At 31.1% G+C, this 21,904-nt stretch overlaps 1 protein-coding gene and 3 non-coding genes across 4 annotated transcripts in view; all 4 read right to left on the bottom strand.

Moving 5' to 3' along the window:
- Positions 1 to 3,469: 3,469 nt before the first annotated feature.
- On the bottom strand, positions 3,470 to 3,542 carry Trnaa-agc (transfer RNA alanine (anticodon AGC)). Its single transcript has one exon. It is a non-coding gene; the product is annotated as a tRNA-Ala (tRNA).
- A 3,451-nt stretch (positions 3,543 to 6,993) lies between these two features.
- Positions 6,994 to 7,066, bottom strand: Trnaa-agc (transfer RNA alanine (anticodon AGC)). The gene has a single exon. It is a non-coding gene; the product is annotated as a tRNA-Ala (tRNA).
- Positions 7,067 to 10,178: 3,112 nt separating this feature from the next.
- Positions 10,179 to 10,251, bottom strand: Trnaa-agc (transfer RNA alanine (anticodon AGC)). The gene has a single exon. It is a non-coding gene; the product is annotated as a tRNA-Ala (tRNA).
- Positions 10,252 to 16,511: 6,260 nt separating this feature from the next.
- Positions 16,512 to 21,904, bottom strand: part of LOC134236206 (DNA polymerase epsilon subunit 2-like) — a 30,458-nt gene continuing 25,065 nt past the window's right edge. The window contains exon 15 of the mRNA XM_062718366.1: positions 16,512 to 16,813. Within this exon, the coding sequence (XP_062574350.1) occupies positions 16,730 to 16,813 (84 nt within the window). The 3' untranslated portion in view covers positions 16,512 to 16,729. The remainder of the gene's footprint in view (positions 16,814 to 21,904) is intronic.

The following is a 21,904-nucleotide window of genomic DNA, read 5'->3' on the forward strand; positions in this document are numbered from 1 at the left end:
CAGATGCAACAGAGTTCTTAAAACTCCTCTAGGAATAAACTGGGCATATTTCATACACAACAAGATTGCGACTTTTCCTAAGTATAATAAATAAAAGTAATATCTGTGAGAGTGCAAGGATGTATCAATCAAACCCATCCAAAAATTTGAAGTTTCAATAACTTTAAGATGAAATAAAATTTTTTAAATATATATTTGTGTGAAATCCTATTAAAATATATGTCATGATATTATGGGGGTGGGGATCTTGGTGGGTTGCACTGAGTACTTTGTCTGTTAAACTTATAAAATAATAGATTAATAAAATGATATGGTCCATGTATTTATCTTATTTTTATTTATAAACTAATTATGAATAAAAATAATCTCTCTCTCCCTTGAAAATGACTTAAAATTCCAATCCAAAAAATGTTTATTGGTGTGTACATGCATAAAGGTCCAGGATATTACTGGAGAAGAAATGGATTAAAATGAAATATAAATATATTATTTTTATTATTACATGCTAAGCGAGCACTCTACCACTTGAGCTAATTCCCCTACACAGGATATAATGGTAATCATAAATTATCTAAGAATTAGTCAGATCTCTTCCTTATTTGTGAGAAGTAAGCCATTGCCACAAAAATGATTTTCAAAAATTCAAATAGAGATATTGTTTAATGCGCGTGTGTCGAAAACCTTGTCTTTTATCGGCATATAACATGTATTAAATCACTTGCTGAAGGGAGAGAGAGAGAAGGGAGTGAGAGAGAGAAAGAAAAAGAAAAGACAGGAAAACGCGAGAAATGCCTTTTTAAAAATATTCTATGTAATTTAAATCGGAAGTATTATTTCATATTCTTTAAATAATCACTTGGCCAGAAAAATATAAATTCATTAAAATCTTCAATATATTAAACTTTTTTAAATGGTGGCCAATGTGTCATAATTTAAATCACAATTGTAATCGAACTTTACTTTTTAGAAAAAATGTTTTAAGATATAATAAAAATCATTCTTACACGTAGTTTCTCTATAATTGTACCCTGGCTTGTTAAAAATATTTCTTTAACTTTAATTTTGATTATAAAAGAGAAAATTTTAACGCCTAAATTCTTTTTATATAATTCTTATAAAAATGTAAGAGTTCGTTGGAGGTTCATTAAATTCTATAAATACCCTCATTTGATTAATGTTGGAAGACTTCAAAATGGCCTGTATATGAACAAATAAATTGCATTTCTTATCTTAAGTATCTTGATGAGATGTAAGTACTTGTCTAACAAGCTCATTTAAGGAGGCTAGGGGGTCAACAAATTATTTTTTTTATTAACCACCAGATATAACTTAAATTCTGGGATATGATATCTTAAGCTGTCAACTATCATTTGGCAAAGAAAAATTTCATAAATTTTAAAATTTGATCATTTTATTATATCTTTATATGGAGCTCTTCTTCTAAAGGAGATCAAAATATTCTGAAAATGGCCACAACCACCCAGCCTCTTTGAATAATATCTTAATAAAATTATATGAGCGACGTACTTATGTTGCTTATAAATTAAACTTAGGTTACCTCTCTCACATTTAATTGAAAATGATTTAATTATTTCTTTATTGATTCCTTATTTCTTATGCGGCAAAAAAAAAGTTTTTTTTCCATATTCCTTCCTGATCGTTAAAAAAAAGTGGAGAATCCGGGTATCGATCCCGGTACCTCTCATGCTAAGCGAGCGCTCTACCACTTGAGCTAATTCCCCTTCCATATTTTGACCTGAAGAACTTCTTTTCTGTAAACAACTCTCTAATTATCTTCGAGCACTTTGTGTCATAATCTAATCCTCGGGCAAAATTCTTTTTTTTTCTGTAAAATAATCAAATTACATTTTGTAATTATTGCAACATGAGAAAACATTTACATTTGTAAACAGACATTTTACGAGTTTACTATTAATTACACATCATTCAAGAAACACTTGAGAAAAAAAAATCACTAATTAAAATGATTTTTTCCCTCTTATTTGCAGGAATATGGTTCTTAATTATTATTCTAAAGAGGACATAAAGCAAACACTGTCTTAAAAGAATTACGTATTCAAATCTTGAGTCAAGTTGATATTTTCTGCAGCTAATTACAATGTAGTTGTCATTATAATAAGATTTACTGATGTAGAATGTTATAGCTTTCATTAATATGTGCACTGCAAAAAAGTCACAGTATACATGTAGATATAAGAACATTCAAATCGTATGTCTATCTTATCAATGTAAATCAAAAGTTCTTTATAAAACCATAATTCAACGTAATTAAACACTGATCAAACAATTAATATACCTGTAGCAAAAATCATATTTGGTAATTTTTGCGTAGAAAATATTCGCTGCATGGGCTTAAATTGCGGATGAAAGGTCAAACAACGCTGTAACTTGCAACTTGGAAGTTATATTAAAACGTGCTTATTTTTATCATTGAAAAAATAAGTGTAAAGCTTCACTGACTTAAGGTTTCTAACAAATACATTTAAAAAATTCATTAAATTTCACTACTCTACAAAATCCGTACGTAATAAATGCATGATAACTGCACGTGTATTTGTTTTAAATATTTAATTCATATGCTTCCCTTGTTATACCCCCGCTTGAAAAGTGGGAGGGTATATAGTGATTAGGATGTCAGTCAACTCCTCTTATACCACTGAATAAACTTTCACAGATTCTTAGTGACATAGTGTCATAGTGACTACCTATTTTACTTTTTGATCGGAAACATATTCCAGGTTTCCCACAGCAAAACATTGACACTTCCATTTTTCCTATAATATTGAAGGGTATTCATCTCTTAATCGCATTTCCTCTTATACCACTGAATAAAATTTAATGATATTTTCACAGATTCTTTATTGCATAATGTCATTGCGCAGCTCCTATTTTACTTTTTGATCTGACGCTTGTTTCGGGTCACATATAGAGCAAAGCATACAATTACTTTAACAATATGGGAGGCAGGGAGTATCATTTAGTAAGCTTATTGCTCACAGTACCTCTAGTTTTCTATAAGAATTTCGGGAAGCGCATACCAGACTAAATACAAAATTTGGGATGTAAATAAAATATGAAATTCATAAAAGTATCCTGCTTGACATCAACAAATTTTTCAAAAATTTATTTTCAACAAATTTTACTTAAATTTTCACAGTTAAAAACCTTTCTTTTCAAATGGTCACACGTACAAAAATGAATAGGAATATACTTTTCTCTCAGAAAAGTTACTGTTTGTAGCTCAAAACCACAGGAGTCTGAAGTTTTTATCGTCAACAAAACAAAACAAAACAAAAAAAAAAAAAAAATCCGGAAAAAATTTTCCCACCTTCAACAGAGTTTTTTTAGTTGAAGGTGGGAACAAAATTTTCCGGAATTTTTTTTTTTCTTTTAGATTGACGATAAAAACTTCAGACTCCTGTGCTCAATACGGAACCAACAAAAGAAGTGGAGAATCCGGGTATCGATCCCGGTACCTCTCACATGCTAAGCGAGCGCTCTACCACTTGAGCTAATTCCCCTGTTCATAACAATCATTTCCCGAGATAAACTTGTCAACTCTCTACTTAACTTCGAGCACTATGTGTCATAAATCGGATCTTCAGGCAAAAATTATTTCTTTTGAATAATTATCTTTCACATTTTATACGTATAACCCCACTTCAAATATGTTTTTTTATTTAACTTGAATTAAATGTTTAAAAATTTAAAAAAACAGTTTTGAAAAATGATAATAACAGCCTTATTAATAGGGACCTATATACATTATATGATATTAAAGTATATGCGAGGGTAGATCCCTGATAATAATAGATATTAAAAATGGCCTTTCCTTCCCATCATTATCAGGCCAATAGTTTTGAAATGACATAAAGGAAAACGCTATAGAAAGATCAAAATCTTTCACGTTGATACTTTTCTGTTGAAAATCAGTTTTCTCCATATATCCCCCGCTTGAAAAGCAGAGGGATATATTGTGATTAGGGGGTGTCCGTCCGTCTGTTACGCTATGGGCAGATTTCACCATAAATGTTTTGATAATCCAAGATATTGTTTAATTTTATAAAAACAAAAGTTTTTATCTTATCAGCACCAATCTTTTAAAAATATTGTAATTAAAGTGCGAAAATTTATGAAAATTTATGTCACATACGCACAATGTCACATACGCACAATGAATTATAAAGTCAAGTTAGTCAGCATTGATCTTCAATTTTAAAACTAATGTAAATGATGAAAAATCTTTTTCGAAAATTAAATACAAGTATGTAATGACCCTTTAGAAAAAAGATAACTATACATATTTTGGTATTGAAGTACTGAAATAAATAATGAAATTGGACAAACATTTACCATTTGTCAGCAATTTAACTATGTTTGGTTTTCAGTAATTTATATTTAGAGAGAGAAAAATAAAATTATCTTCACTTTTCATGACTTTTGGCACAGATCTGCAGATTATCGTTACGTCATTATTTCAAGTAAATGTGTCAGAAATTATTTCAGGTACTCCGATCCTCAGGCTCTGAAAATCACACATTGATTAATTGAAAATGCTCACAAAAATATCTCTGAATTCTCAAAGTTAAGTGTTTTTACTCAAGATAATTCTTCAAACTTCATCTTTAAAGTTAATGATATGATATGTGGAAAATTAATCAATCTCAAATAATTTTTTAGGAAATGCGAATGAAACACCTATTATGCATTTTTCAATTATAATTTGATAAACAAACACATTTTAGAAATAAAAATCTTAGGTATCCAGGCTTTTGAAGAAATTGCACAATTTTTATACTTATAAAATGCTTTAGTTTTTTATTTATTTACTTTAATCATTTTACAATGCATAGGGCATAAAGATTTTCCTTTTATTGCAAAACATTATAAATCACTTCTAATTTTATATCATGTTAATTAACATTGATATCTATGGTTAGATTAAAAAGAACCTCAATTTCTTTAAATTTGTAATTTTGAAATACTTTGACGCGGTGAAAATTTCTACTTTTCATAAGACCTTTCCGAGAACTTTAAAGAACCTTGAAGCACATTAATAGGTATAAAACGAAAATTGTTGCATGAAAAAAAAATAATTTCAAGCTTTATCTTAAGACTTTTTGAATTAAAGTAAACATTAAAGAGTTTTCCTTCTTGGCTGAGTATCGGAGTACCTAAACAGATATTTTACAAAGATGAATAGAAAGATAAACATATATACATGTAGTTACTAAAAAGGGAACCAAAAGGAAGTATAGAATCCGGGTATCGATCCCGGTACCTCTCACATGCTAAGCGAGCGCTCTATCACTTGAGCTAATTCCTCTATAACATATTTATCTGAAGAACTATTTTTCAGTAAACAACTCTCTACTTATTTTCGATCATTTTGTGTCATAATCCAATCCTCGGGCAAAATTCTTTTTTCTGTAAAATCAAATTACATTTTGTATTTATTGCAACATGAGAAAACATATACATTTTTTAACAGACATTTTACGAATTTACTGTTAATTATACATCATTCAAGTAATACTTGAGAAAAAAATTACTAAAATGATTTTTCCCTCTTATTTGCAGGTACGGAAGCCCGTTGAGGCCAGTTCGGAGAGAGAAATATTTTTTATTGCGTTTAATCGCAATAATTATTGCGTTTAAACGCAATCTTTTGCGATTAAACGCAAAGTGCTTTGCATTTAAACGCAATGATTATTGTGATTAATCGCAATGTTTTGCGTTTAAACGCAATAATTATTGCGATTAAACGCAATAAGAAATATTTTTTTCTCTGAACTGGCCTCAGTGTGCTTCAGTATGCAGGAATATGGGTTCTTAATTATTATTCTAAAGAGGACATAAAGCAAACACTGTCTTAAAAGAATTACGTATTCAAATCTTGAGTCAAGTACTCAGTAATTAGCTGCAGAAAATATAAACAATGTAGTTGTCATTATAATAAGATTTACTGATTTAGAATGTTATAGCTTTCATTAATGTGTGTACAGCAATAAAGTCACAGTATACGTGTAGATATAAGAACATTCAAATCGTATGTCTATCTTATCAATGTAAATCAAAAGTTCTTTAATAAACCATAATTCAACGTAATTAAACACTAATCAAACAATTAATATACCTGTAGCAAAAAACCTATTTGGTAATTTTTGCGTAGAAAATATTCGCTGCTCAAATTGCGGATGTTTAAATCTAGTTAAAAAGGTAAAACAACGCTGTAACTTGCAGCTTGGAAGTTATATCAAAACGTGCTTATTTTTATCATTGAAAAAATAAGTGCAAAGCTTTACTGACTTAGGGTTCCTAACAAATACATTTTAAAAAATCATTAAAATTCACTACTCTACAAAATCCGTACATAATAAATGCATGATAACTGCACGTGTACTTTTTTAAATATTTAATTCATATGCTTCTCTTATCATACCCCCGCTTGAAAAGTGGGAGGGTATATAGTGATCTGGATGTCAGTCCGTCTGTTACGCTTTAGTGTACCCATCTCTTATCCGCAACTCCTCTTATACCACTGAATGAACTTTCACAGATTCTTTGTTACATATAGTGTCATAGTGACCACTTATTTTATTTTTTGATCGGAAAAATATTCCATGTTTCCCATAGCAAAACATTGACACTGCCATTTTCCTATAATATTGAAGGGTACCCATCTCTTTTCCGCATCTCCTCTTATACCACTGAATAAAATTTAATGATATTTTCACAGATTCTTTATTGCATAATGTCATTGCGCAGCTCCTATTTTACTTTTTGATCTGACGCTTATTTCGGGTCACATATCGAGCAAAGCATAAAAGTACTTTAACAATATGGGAGGCGGGGGTATCATTTAGTAAGCTCATTGCTCACAGTAGTTCTAGTTTTCTATGGGAATTTCTGGAAGCACATACAAATATAACTTAAATTTTCACAGTTAAAAACGGAGCCAACAAAAGTAAGTGGAGAATCCGGGTATCGATCCCGGTACCTCTCACATGCTAAGCGAGCGCTCTACCACTTGAGCTAATTCCCCTGTTAATCACATTACTCTTCCGAGATAAACAACTCTACTTATCTTCGAGCACTTTGTGTCATAAATCGGATCCTCGGGCAAAAATTATATATTTTTTTTAATAATAATCTTTCACATTTTATACATATAACCCCACTTCAAACATCTTTTTTAAATTTAACTTTAATTAAATGTTTAAAAATTAAAAAAAAATAGTTTTAAAAAATGATAATAACAGCCTTATTAATAGGGACCTATATATATATTATATGATATATAGTACATAGATCGCTAATAATAATAAATATTAAAAATGGCCTTTTCTTCCCATCATTATCAGGCCTATGGTTTTGAATTGACATAAAGGAAAACACTACTGAAAGATCAAAATCTTTCAGGTTGATACTTTTCTGTTGAAAATCAGTTTTCTTCATATATCCCCCGCTTGAAAAACAGAGGGATATATAGTGATAGAGGGTGTCCATCCGTCTGTTACGCTTTGAACAGATTTCACCATAAATGTTTTGATAATTCAAGATATTGTTTAATTTTATAAAAAAACAAGAATTTTTATCTTATCAGCATCAATCTTTTAAATGTATTTTAATTTAAGTGCGACGTGAAAATTTATGTCACATACGCTCAATGAATTATAAAGTCAAGTTAGTCAGCATTGATCTTCAATTTTAAAACTAATGTAAATGATGAACAATCTTTTCGAAAATTAAATACTAGTATGTAATGATCTTTTAGAAAAAAGATAACTATAAATATTCTGGTATTGAAGTACTGAAATAAATAATGAAATTGGAGAAAAATTTACCATTTGTCAGCAATTTAACTATGTTTTGTTTTCGGTAATATAAATATATAGAGAGAAAAATTAAATCATCTTCACTTTTCATGACTTTTGGCACAGATCTGCAGATTATCGTTACGTCATTATTTCAAGTAAATGTTTCAGAAATTATTTCAGGTACTCCGATCCTCAGGTTCTGAAAATCAGATATTGATTAATTGAAAATGCTCACAAAAATATCTCTGGATTCTCAAAGTTCAGTGTTTTTACCCAAGATAATTTCTTCAAACTTCATCATTAAAGTTTATCATATTATATGTGGAAAATTAATCAATCTAAAATATATTTTTAGCAAATGCGAATGAAACACCTATTATGCATTTTTCAATTATAATTTTATAAACAAACACATTTTAGAAATAACTAGAGGTACTGTGAGCAAGGAGCTCACTGAATGATACCCCCCGCCTCCCATAATGTCCATGTTTTGCTATATATTGTTTAACGGTAATGTGTAAAGAGGAATAACTCGTCGTATCAAATGTTATTCAGAAGCGGGAAGCCAGCATATGTGATGTCATAGGTAAGAATATAATGACAATGTCCATGTTTTGCTATGGCAAACCTAAAATAAGTGTCGAATAAAAAAGTAAAATACATGTAGGAGGTGCACAATGGCAATATGTAATAAAGATTCTGTGAAAGTTTCATTAAATTTCACTCAGCAGTATAAGAGGAGATGCGGATAGAAGATGGGTACCCCAAAGCGTAACAGACGGACGGACGGACGTACAGACAGACGGACATAACGATTACTATATACCCTCCCACTTTTCAAGCGGGGGTATAAAAATCTTGGGTATCAAGGCTTTCGAAAAAATTCCACAATTTTTATACCTGTAAGATACTTCAGTTTTTATGCCCCCATAAACGAAGTTTCGGGGGGTATATATCCGTCTGTCTGTCTAGCTGTATCTCTGTCTGTCTCCATGTTTGTCTGTTTATCCGCAAAAACTTTAACCTTGTTCATAACTTTTGATTTAGTGGAGCTATGACTTTCATATTTCACATGGGTACTCCTTGTGACAAGACCTTTCTTTGGGTACCACCAAATTTGACCTTTTGACCTTGACCTTGGAGTTTGACCCACTTTTACATGAAAATTTTTAACTTTTACTTTGGCTATATCTTTTGAACAGTAGATACCAGGACAATTAATCTTAACATATGTAATCTTTGTTAAAAGACCTTTCATTGGATACCAACAATCTTGATCCTTTGACCTTGACCTTGTAGATTTCCGTACTCATGAAAAAACTTTAACCCTTGCCGTAACTTTTGAACGGTAAGGGATAGGGCTTTCGTGTTTCATATGTGTAATCCTTGTGAGAAGACCCTTCATTGGATACCAACAACTTTGACCCTTTGACCTTGACCTTTGAGACTGACCTACTTTAAAAAAAGCAAACCTTGACCATAACTTTTAAAAGGTTAGGACTAGTGCTTTCATACTGTACATATTTAATCCTTGTGACAAGACCTTTCATTTGATAACAAGAACTTTGACCCTTTGACCTTGACCTTTGAGTTTGACCTACTTTAAAAAAAATTAACCTTGGCCATAACTTCTGAACGGTTAGGGCTAGGGCTTCCATACTCTGCATAAGTATTCTATGTGGTAAAACTTTTCATTTGATACCAATTACATTGACCTTTTGACCTTGGAGATTTTTGTACTTATTGAAAAAACTTAAACATTGGCTTACTTTCAAATTTCACAATTGTTTTCCAATGAGAATAGTCTACTTTTGGTACCAATTAATTAAATTTGCATTTAAGAAAAGTTTAATCTTTGCTATGTTGCCATACGGGGGCATCAGTGTTTCACAAACACATTTTGTTTCTATTTACTTCAATCAATTAACAATGCATAGTGTATAAAGATTTTCCTTTCATTGCGAAATATTATAAATCACTTCTAATTTTATATCATGTTAATTAACATAGGTATCTACGGTTAGATTAAAAAGACCTCAATTACTTTAAATGTGTAATTTTGAAATACTTTGATGGGGTGAAAATTTCGACCTTTTATAAGACCTTTCTGAGAACTTTAAAGAACCTTGAAGAACATTAAGAGGTATAAAATGAAAATTGTTGCATGAAAAGATTTAATTTCAATTAAGCTTCATCTTAAGACTTTTTTAATTAAAGTATACATGAAAGAGTTATCCTTCTTGGTCGAGGACCAGAGTACCTTAACAGATATTACAAAGATGGATAGGAAGATAAACATATAAACATGTAGTTACTAAAAAGAGAACCAAAAGGAAGTGGAGAATCCGGGTATCGATCCCGGTACCTCTCACATGCTAAGCGAGCGCTCTACCACTTGAGCTAATTCCCCTGTTATCCATTAACGGTTGGATATACAAGTTTTCCAGAATTTTGTGTCATCCAATGATAAGATCCTCAGGCAAAATTTGTTTACATCTTCCAAATACTTATCCATGCTTTTGAAGGTATTATCTTCTGATGAAACATAGACCAGCAGGTGTATGGCTACCTTTTTTATTTTAGATGAAATTTACACTTTAAAAACATATAAAAGAAGAGTTCTGTTTTATTTTCTCCATTGAATGATAATTTTTTATCCATACAAAATTGTTTCAATTACAATTTACATCTCAGGTTTGAAATACAGCTATGTGGAAAATGTATACGGTTCGCAATAAGCGCATTTAGAGTAACAAGTTATAGTTAAAGTACATTTTATCGAGTGTATCATGGATAATCAATGGGGCGGTGACGAGTTTGCGAAAGACGCTTCTTGAATGTAATTCGCATAATTGTAAGACCTTGCTGCTTTTTGTAAAATGAAAAGTTTCATATACCCATCAAGAAGTATTGTTCTTTTTTATGTGTTTAAATGCATAATTGTACATGGATACCCCAAGGCGTATATCTTTCAAATTTTAGTTGAAAATGTTTTTCCAAATACGAACACTTTGGAGAGGTATAATGAATCAAAAACAAGGATATTATAGGCAATACCAAAACAAAACAGCTCTTGATAATTACTTGAGCCAATTAAAACACATTTTGTTGTTTATGCATGCAGTTGGTTATTTTTGGAGATATTACTAAAAATGTTCCATTATTTTGGACAATTTCTATGAAAACTGGCCACAGTTAACTAACAATGGCTAGTATTTTAGACACCCCCGAAGGTTCGCCTCTTTCATCAATTGGGAGAAAGACATCAGAGGTAGGCAATCCACTGTCCGTCTTAAATAATCTAAGGTACATGTATTATCACAGTAACTACTGATTCTTGAAAGGCTAATGTTTGTTTGTACGATAGTTGTTACTTCTTAAATCTATCTTAACTTTTATTTCAAATATAAATATGAACAAGCAATGGGAAATAGTAAAGAAATTTTGTTGGAGTTATAATATAACCTAGCTGCAGAATTGTAGCTCTCCGAAAAAATATATTGATGATATATTTTTTTTTTTTCGGAGAGCTACAGTTCTGCAGCTAAATATGACCTCGAAGAGCTCCGTATAACTCCTGACCTAGAGGACAGGAAGTTCACAATTCTAGAACAAGACCATTGCTTATCATAACTTTGCATTTACACGTAAATTATTTAATAACCAGGGGCAGGCATAATTTTTTTCCCAAATATTAATATATCTACTTAATTAAGCAATCAATGGAGTCGAGATCCCGCCAATTCAATTCAATTTATTCACTCAAACCATGTAAATGGTACATGAGGTAAAAAAAAAATATATACATATAATACAGTGGTTCTAGCAGAAGGTGATAACTAAGGAGAACAGACTATATTACTCAGTATTAATTTTAGAAATAAAAGTACATAATTTTTTCAAAGAATCCATATCATTTTGGCACATGACTTCACAAAACTTTTGATAAAACATGTATTTAGATTAGAGCAAAATTTTTGGTTCAAATAAACTTACCTCGGTTGGTTTAAAGCACTACATTCTAAGATATAATGATATTAATTTAAACTTTTTTGAAGATTCTTGTCACTATTCAACATTTGAATATATTGATCTTTTAATCTTTGTTTGACTGTAGCAGTTATTCATTCTACATTATATAAATATTGTTCGTGCACATACCATATATTTGATAAACCACATCTATCAAAAATCTTTTGTACAAATGATATATATCAATGAGTTTTTCATTTCCCCTTAATCATGTTGTTTACGTAAATACATATATACAATTCTTCACAATTTGTTTTCTTTTACATTCACAAGTTTTGCCTAATGTTTTATCATTCTTGAGTAAATATTTATGTGTAATGGAAACCGTCCAGTTTCTTCATAAATCATATAACTTGGAATGCTACTTTTCAAATTCAATATATGTTTTAAATAACGTAAATGTACTCGTCCTAAGATCGAGACATTTAAGTCGAAATTTTGGAAGTGGCAACCATACTCATTACACAGTGTACCTACGCACTTAGTATGTTTGCAAATTACCAAAAGGCAGAAAGGTTTTTCAAAGATATAATAGTATCAAAGAGCCTCGTGTAACGATGGAATCTGAGAACTGAAAAAACAATGCATTTGATAACTATATAATCAAAATAACCCCGGCTTAACAAGAATCCTGAACAAGGGTTCATGAAATTCACAATTTAGAGAGAGGAACATATAATGACAAAGAAAAGATTTTAAGAATATAAGCATTTTCACTTTTTTGCAATAGGGCTTCAGAAACCTGTACCAAAATTGGTTAACAGTTAATAAGAGAAAATGTTAAAAGGTTAAAGATTGAAGGAAGACGGACAAAAACAGATAGCAACAGGTCACCTAAGTGACTCGTGTCTCCTAACAAATCATGAAAAATACCTTATTAAAATATTTGGACACACGTGTTTTCATAAGAACAAATGTAACTAGAACTGTCCAATAGGGACAAATACCCCCGCTGGGTTTTTCAGAGTAGGTGCCAATTCAGAAATATTTTATGGATCTAGTAAGAGGTGTTCACTATTGTCTAATAAAGTGCCCCGCCACAGCATGATACGCCCATCAAATATTGTTTGATAATCATAAATTGGTTTGGGTGCAAGAAAATCAAGTAACCTTGATTAACAGATTGACACAGATTTCAATGATCTAATTTCCATTTCTTATCATGTTTAAAATATTGTACATACATCTCTAAGAGACTTACAGCGTAGGGATTAATTAAAACAAATAATACATCATATAATTCTACACTGGCTGTGTTAGAGCTTAACAAATATCCATCTGCAGCTTTAAATTGTTTATTGCATATTTTATGAAATAATGGAAATGCTACAGTCTAATAAAAAAAAATCAAAAATTAATTATTCTTTAGACTATAAAATTCTAAGTGAGACATGACTGCAATTTGTTGCAAATATTTAAAAATTGAAATGTAATTTTTTTTCAAAGTACACATGTATAATTAATTTTAATTATATTATACAATACTAATTCAGTTTTAATCATACACTAAAACATCAATTTGTTTTAATTACATTACATTAATTGAAAGATCTTTATCTGAACTACAGCCATCAAGAACTCTTAATTAACACAAGCAACTATAAGGCCATTTCTTTTTGCCCAACTCCCAAGAGCTGAATTAAGATAATACTGCATGATGCTCTTGCCAGTTAACACCCGACAATGAACTCATTAATTTCTCTCTAATTTGACATGCACATTTCTGCTATCAAAAATTCTCCTTGACCAGTGCTTGATAATTATGCCCATGGGACAAACTGAATTCCTCTCAAATCATTAACATTTGTTACAGAATTTGCTGTAAAGTATATGATAAAAAATAAGTTTTTACTTAATTTAGCATTTTTTAATAAGGATACAACTATATTTTTACATTTTTTAGGATTATGAAATTTAAAATTTTAAAGACTTAGTTTTTAAAAAAAAATCACTTAAATTAAAGGTCACAGTGACCTTGAAATAGGTCGGGACACACCGTCTACCCAAGATCCATAAATTGTCCAAGTTTGATGATTGTAAGTCTAATAGTTTTCTAGTTATGAGCCAAACAAAATCACCAAATAAAAAAGAAAAAACGCCTCTAAAATGCAGAAAAATCATCCAATCATGATGAAAATCCCAGGTGCACACCTTCATATGGTGAATAATAAGTGTATAAATTTTCAGACAAATCCATCCAACAGTTTCTGAGAAACGGTCCGGACAAAATCTTGTCTACAGACAGACGGACAGACGGACAGACAGACGGACATGGTGATTCCAATATACCCCCCTTAACTTCGTTTGCGGGGGTATAAAAATTTAATGTGTTCTCTTTAAACAACAATAACGATGTTTTGGTGGCCCTGTAATAGTATTTTCAGTTGTGCAAAAGTTTATATTAACCGTTTCATTCCAAATCTGTCATCAGGTGTATTTTTATATACAAGTCAATTCACTATTGATAAATAAACTTTTTTTCAAAAAAAAATGACAATGTTCTATTTATATACGTATTTTTTTAGATCAATAACCCATTTCCAAATCAATAACCACGACAAAATTTGAAGAAGAAAAAATATTCCCCATGCAAGCTGTTATTCAACACCTCAAAAGATTCCACCAAATATATTCAAATCTAATCTATTCAAATGAGGTTTTTCTTTGCGACAACACTGTGTAAACGTAGTGATCTAAAAACACAGTGACCTCGGTCTACTTCATAATGACGCTTTAATTCGGTTTTCACAACAACCTTCAATATTCAGATCGTGTGACATCTCCAAAGGCCAACCAATCGTGACTGTCCTAAGACAAGACCCCGGTCATTGAGGCTATAAATAGTTGTTCGTGTGTAGTATTTCAAAATTTGGGTCATTGATCATATTTATCTAATGTATCAAAAACTATAAATCTGAATGCCAACTTCTTCAATGAAAAATTAAATTGAAAAATTCACTAAAATTTTGTTAATTAATAAAAGTGATTTTTAGGGAAAAAAACTCTCCTTAAAAGAAATTAGTCTGTCATATATTAACTAATTAAACAATTTCTTTTATACTTTGGGGCAGAATTAGACGTGCTCTAGCCTTGAAGGACAAAATGATAAATTTACGTTTGGCTTCCTTTGCCTGCAAATAGACATCAGCAATGCCGACAGACGACAACCTTGAGGGCGCGCCAAAACCTGGCGACAATTCCCAGTTTTCTGTGGAGTTTCTGAAGATAACAGAGAGCTAGATGGGAGCACAATTGATTTTTGTCAGCAAACTGCGATATTTGTCTCGATTTACTTGTCGTCTGTATCAAAGAACTTTCTACAAGTACAATGTCCTACGGCCGGGATATTGTGCATTTCCTTCGAGTACAATTTTCTTTTAATTTTTTTTTCAATGATCTGTTGTGTACTTTTAACCATAACACCAAATTTTTTGTATAGACAATAAACATTATTTAATGGATAATTTTAAAAAAAAACGCATATATATGCAAAACATTTTACCAATTCAGTCCTCTAAAAAATTCAATCTTTATAGCATTTACATAATTTTATAATTATTCACCGTTTTTGATACTCATAATGACTTTTAAATCTTTGCAACCCATTGTGAGAAGTACAGAAAAGATTTTTTAAGAATATCAAATATCTGAATGGCCTTGGTGAACACAAAAGGAATTTAAATAAACATTACGTGGTTTGAATTAGCATCCATTTTCCTCCGGAGCTAAAGTTTAAAAACATCCTTCACTTAATTCCTTTTAATGCGTTTTGACATTCCATGACGTAAAATACCTAGATTTTTTTAAAGTGAAAAATTGTCTTTCTCTCAAAATATAAGTACCTGTCAAATGAAAATGTACTTGAACTTTTAAAAAATACAATACATAGAAAATTTTTCTTGGTGACAAAAATGTTTCTGAGCAAGTCAACCCCCCTTTCAAAAAACTATAAGAAACAATTGTCTTCGAATCTTCTTTTACGGTGGCACAATTTTTTTACATCCACTTCAAAGTCTGTACAAACATTTTTTTTCTATGACACTGTAAAATTAATACCTTCACCCTAGGGTGTATATCCACACCCAAGGACACGTAACTTACACTATTTTGTACAAGTTTATTGCTTCTTTGGTCATGCCCACAGTTCGCCTGGTGTAAAGCGGTTTTTTTTTCATAGAAAATAATAATTTCTATTTCACGATCAATCAAATTCCGTGGCAATGACCCCACATCAATGGGTAAATATCAAAATCAAATTATCATACAAATTACTATCTAACACGACGTTTCAATTAAAAAGATACATTCTGTAATTTACAACTCATTCTTTCCTATCAAAATACAAACTTATATAAAATTACTTTTAAGGGTGGAAAAAGTAGTTTTAGTTCTAAAAGTATTGAGAGAGAAAAAAATAAACGTACATAAAGTCTTGAATAATTGGCACATTCAAACTACTGCAGGTTGCCATCAGTTTAATTGCGTGCCGAATAATTTTTAAACTAAGTGCGATTTTCCAAGAAATCAAACGTTTTCAATGGGGCAAGACCTTGAAATGCTTTTATTGCTTGAAAATAAATACGACAGTTTAGCAACAAAAAAGACTTTAAAGTGTAGGAACTCTTCTATTTACTTTAATGAAAAAGAACGCTCCTAAACTTAACTTTTTCATGTTAACCTGATGAGCATTCGTGTTTGCAAGGAATTGTTACTACATAAAGCAGTTACTGGCCCTATTCATTCATAAACACATTTCATTCTTATTTGGTTATATTGATAAGCAATTTATTCAAACAATCATATCTTTTTATATACATTCATTTCTAAATAAATAAATAGCAACAATGTTACAGAAATCAATCCCCAATCTTGCTGTCCTCAATCTGTCGAGAAGCCGGAAAGTACACTTTGAAACTGAAGTCCGTCTTAGGAAAAGAGCCCTGAAATTAAACAATAAAACAAGTGCAATAAAATCTAATGAAAATATGGTAAAGGTCAAACTTTTAATGAAATTTAATCATATCGCAAACGATTTTTGATAAGACTAAACATCTTAAAATTTAGCGACATCCACCACAAATAGATAAATGATACAGAAAAGGACTTTGACCAGATTTATTGTTGAATAAAATTACATTCTATAGGCACTGGTTTAAAGAATATGACCTGTGGGGAGGAATCGTGATTTTAAGCGAACACAGCAAAATTTAACTTTAAAAGGCGAATTTTGCCCCAATTTCGGCAAAAAGAAACAGAACTTACAATTTACAAGAACAAACCCATGGATTCATTTTAAGAGTTGTTTCTTAAATCTGCTGAAAAAAAATTCATTTTATATTTCTTCCTCTGATAATTTTCCATAGTAAAATAATGTGAATAGAGTGCCATTTACTGGGAAATAGAGTCTTTACCAATACCAAAAAAAAAAAAAAATCACAAACATGTGATTCGTAAAAACTAAAAAAAAAATGTCTGACTTTGTGTCATTTATTCCGTAACTAAACGCTTAAACATACTTATATAAAATTGTGACCTGCAAAACGCCAATAAAATATTGAATGTCTTAATTCTAAACCAGCTAATTACATGTATATTCATTTGCATTTAACAACCCACAAAAATTCAGTATATTTTTTGCCATAGCCATAAATACAACCCGCCCCCAAACAAACAAAAAAATGCCACAAAAGTATTTAAGAATAAATACCAAAATTAAGACTGTCATTTTTGTATATTTTAAAAACATAATAAATAGTATACAAGAACACCAAACGATACATGAACTGAAATGATCACAATTATACAATTGCATACAGAGAGATCAAGAATGGGGACGAATTAAAACAGGTTTTATGCGTGAGTATGGGCATAATAGTCTTAATAGATAAATAATACAATTGTGTATTTTCTAGGTCGGGGAATACTTTAAGTAATACTTTTAATAACTGTACACTTTTTCAAGTTCGATTTTTCATTCTTTTTTTTTTCTAAATGTAAACGAAATTTTAAAACTTAGACTATAAAGCGTTACTAGATTGTACAATACATATCCTCAACAATCATAACTACGCAAAGGTCATTATAGTTATTAGATTTTAACAAATATTACAATAAATGTATTTAAACCAGACAACGAAAAAGTATGTACAGTTTATAGACACGTTTTTTTTTGACTGGAATAAAGAGATGAAAAACGCAAAATGAACAAGCAGCAGCAGCATCGGACGTGACCAGTCTTACCTTCGCTACGAATGATTAGAGTAGGAGTACTGGGGGTAGTACGAACTTCGGGAGGAGTAACAGCAGGTATAGTCGTGGTAAATCTCGGGTTTCATGGGACGGTTCACGTAGAGACAGTCATTTTTATATCCCTTTCCCATCAAAATTTGATGGAGGAAAGTGTCCTGCAATGGTGGACGATTGCACGGGCAACTGACAGACGACACGCTGGGACTAGCGAAATCGGGTAGGACGGGGTGGTTGGGAAAGTTCGTCGGGTGACGGTAGTAATATTCCGTGTGCAGGTTTGGTCTGGGGTCGCTCAGTAGTCGAGGTCTATAGTAATAGTTTGTTGGTTGCTGCATACTCCCTGACGTTGTTAACATTTTATATCAAGTATCGGGTATATTATGTTCACAGATTTTTTTTCTTCAAAAATATTGTCACCGGTTACAAAATATTCAGCATTACATCAAACTTTTCCTTGAAAGAAATCTCCTCAAAAGTTCCAATGAATTTATTTTTCTTCAATGAAAATGAAATTAAAATTTCCCTCTAAAAATCATATAACTTTTCATAACGAAGTTTTTCATTCAACTGACAAAACAAACAAGGTTTTCTTGTAATTGTACCGACATCACCATTTTTAAGGTTGGGCAATTCCAAAGCGTTGGAAGAATTTTTTGAAAGTCACATTTATAGAATTCAGTCAAGGATGCATCGTACGGCGTGTCGAAATCAATAGCATGCCCACGTGGAGAGTGGCGTTTTCCGGGTCAGGGTTGACAACACGCGATGCCATCTGATAAAAGGAACACACAAAAAAACTCGGATCCATTTTTAAAACTCTGACGGCAACGTAATTAGTATTGAAAGAATGAAAATTCTTTAAGTCCTTTTATTCACCTTCTTTATTGCTAGGTAATATCGGGGAATAATTAACTAAAACATTCATCGCTTCATTTGAAGTGTTTTAAAATAGTATAATACGATTAATATCCGACAGCGTTTTATCATTTTGCAACCTTTTCTTTTAATTAATCATATAAAATAATGGCGACAATCCTTCTGTTAATTTCTATTAATTGATACATGTACCTGATGGCGAAAATATATAATTTGTTAACATTTGCCATTATTAATTGATAAAGTGCATTGTTGTCCCCGAGCAAATTAGCTTTTCTTTGCATAAGGAAAAAATCAAATACTTTGAATCTAATCCAGTTTTTATTTCCTTTGCTTCCATATTCAGATGCGGTGAAAAAAATACACGAATACCCCAATAGTGATTTCAAACTGGTTCTGAATAAGTCCAAATTTTATTAAACTGATATTCTTCTGGGACATGACATCAGTTAAGAATTTACTGTAAACAAAATCCCTTGGCAGGGGTAGTGGCTAACTTTTTTCAATACCAAATATCTTTCAATTCAAACTTTTTGGGGTTAATTTTCTTATAACACTACCCTTTGCTGAAATGTGGGGGGGCCAACCTTCCTTTATATTTTCTATAGTAAAGGTATATAGGATACTACGCCCCTGCTTGGTTCCTTAAATTTGTTTCCTTTAAGGAAGTTGATTTTATTGCGTGGAGAGTCATACGTATAATTCTAGTTGTTCCCAGGCAATTTAAATCACTGTCATTTATGCATAAGATCCTATAATTAACAATTTCAATATAAACATACTTGAGAAAGCTAGGACAATTTATTACCCATATGACAGTTTTCTTCTCAACATACAATATCAATTTCTTGAGAATCTCAATTTTGGTCCTACTTATCAGAAGGATACGCTATCTAACAATAAACATTTATTGACTGAGGTCGAGGGCAACATGCGTTTTGTCGGACCCAAGAACTAAACTGTCTGTTTGAGGCCGTTAGGTCGAAGGCAGACAGTTTGGTTCGAGGGTCGACAAAACGCATTTTTCCGAGAACACAGTCAATTAATGTTTTGTTATACCTTTTATTTTAATTTTTTTTTTACAAACATGTATTTTGTACTGCCTTTCGCGATGTAACATCTGGTCCGTCACTTTTCAACACATACGAATGGAAATGAGATAAAGCTCCGCCCATTCCGTGACGTAAGCGGTCCAAAACCTCACTCAGCGGTCCAACATCGATTTTTTTTAATGCCCGCTCAGCAAAACATTAGAAATGTACGACTATTTTCCATATAGATTTGTAGAGGAACAATTCTTTAAAGGTATAACAAAATTTTGTGGTTGTTCTGTCTTTTTAGGGCATTAAAATTCAACGCTGACTTCCTATTTATATCGGTTGAGGATGATGCAGTTTATCCGCATTTTCAGGATGAACTTCTTGGAGCAGAAATACCAAGATCCTGTACCCCACAACATCTTATTTATATATAAAACTTTATAAACAATTAAGGAACATATTCTGAGTTTGAATGATTTTTTTTCCTTTTTAGATTATTATCAGCTATTGTTATATTATGCATCAGACCAAGATGAGGATATTTCAAGGGAGGGCAAGGAGATAGAAACAAGCAAAGGGAATTTTGTCCCCCTTTCAGAGGAGATATGGAAGAAGATCTAAAAGAAATGAAGATAGAGAAAGAAAAAAAGTCAACCTTGACTTTTCAGCTTTTAACCATATGAATGTCTGATCTTGACGTTTAACCTAAAACCATCAAAATCAGTAGGATTTTTCATTAGTTCAGAAGGAATTGTAATAAAATTTCATTGCAAAAGCTTCAAGGCATTTTGAGATATTGTCCAAAAATGTAAGTGCTGTTCACAGACAGACAGACAGTTGGAGGAACATGTCCAAATTAATTTTCTCAACTTTCAGTGAAAAAGGGAGCCCATTCTGTGACACAAGCGGTCCAACATCTCACTGACCAGTACAACATCTCACTCAGCGCTCCAACATCCAATTTTTTTTATGCCCGCTCAGCCAAACATTAGAAATGTTAGACTTTGTATTGGAATAAATTTTTAAAGGTATAACAATAATATATGCATATATCAATATTAGATAAATGTTGTACCCTATCATACAACATAAAATGAGCAGACAAAAAAAAAAAATTTTATGGAAGAATTTTAAATGCTTGTGTACTTATTTTAAACTGAAGAGATTCTATTTTAGCTTGAAAATAATATGGGCAAAAAATTAATAAATATAATGCTCTCATATTTCCTGTACTTTTTTATTATCTACTTTTTCAAAAGCTAGTTAATTATGGTAAAAATTTCAAAAATATTCCATTTTTTAACCCTATAACACATAGACCAACTTCCTAAAATGCATACTGGTCTTGCTTCAAGCACTTCCTGTTTCACCCCTTTTTTTTATTTAACCCTTTGAAAAGTAATTATGTTTCCAAATTTGAAAAGTTATTGGTCATACCGACTAAAGAATGTTTTATATTCCCTGGAGAATAATTTTTTTTTTGCAAATGGGAGTTTTTGCACTGCCTTAGTAATGTCAAAAGTGAAATGATAGTGTTTATTCTTCTAAAAATAATGATTTTTTTTAAGACAGCTACTTCACAATCTGATTGAAATACAGATCTCTAAAATAGCACAAAGCACTTTCTGATACAATAGTGAACTGTATTTTAATCAGAGTGGCTACTTCAAATTGCCATTTTTTTTTTATTACATTTAAACTTAATGTGCCTTTCCAGAATGGAATCATATTGAACAAGCATTATGAAATTAACACAATAAAAATATCAAATAAGATTTATCTAAATGTGTTACACTTATAGGCATTCATATGCAGATTTCAGGAATTTGAAGAAAAAAAATAACAGGTGACGTGTTCAGTGATTTA

This window comes from Saccostrea cucullata, unplaced genomic scaffold (assembly GCF_032062105.1).
Source record: "Saccostrea cucullata isolate Sc308-1 unplaced genomic scaffold, CSIRO_AGI_Scuc_v1 ctg172, whole genome shotgun sequence".
Lineage (NCBI taxonomy): Eukaryota > Metazoa > Mollusca > Bivalvia > Ostreida > Ostreidae > Saccostrea > Saccostrea cuccullata.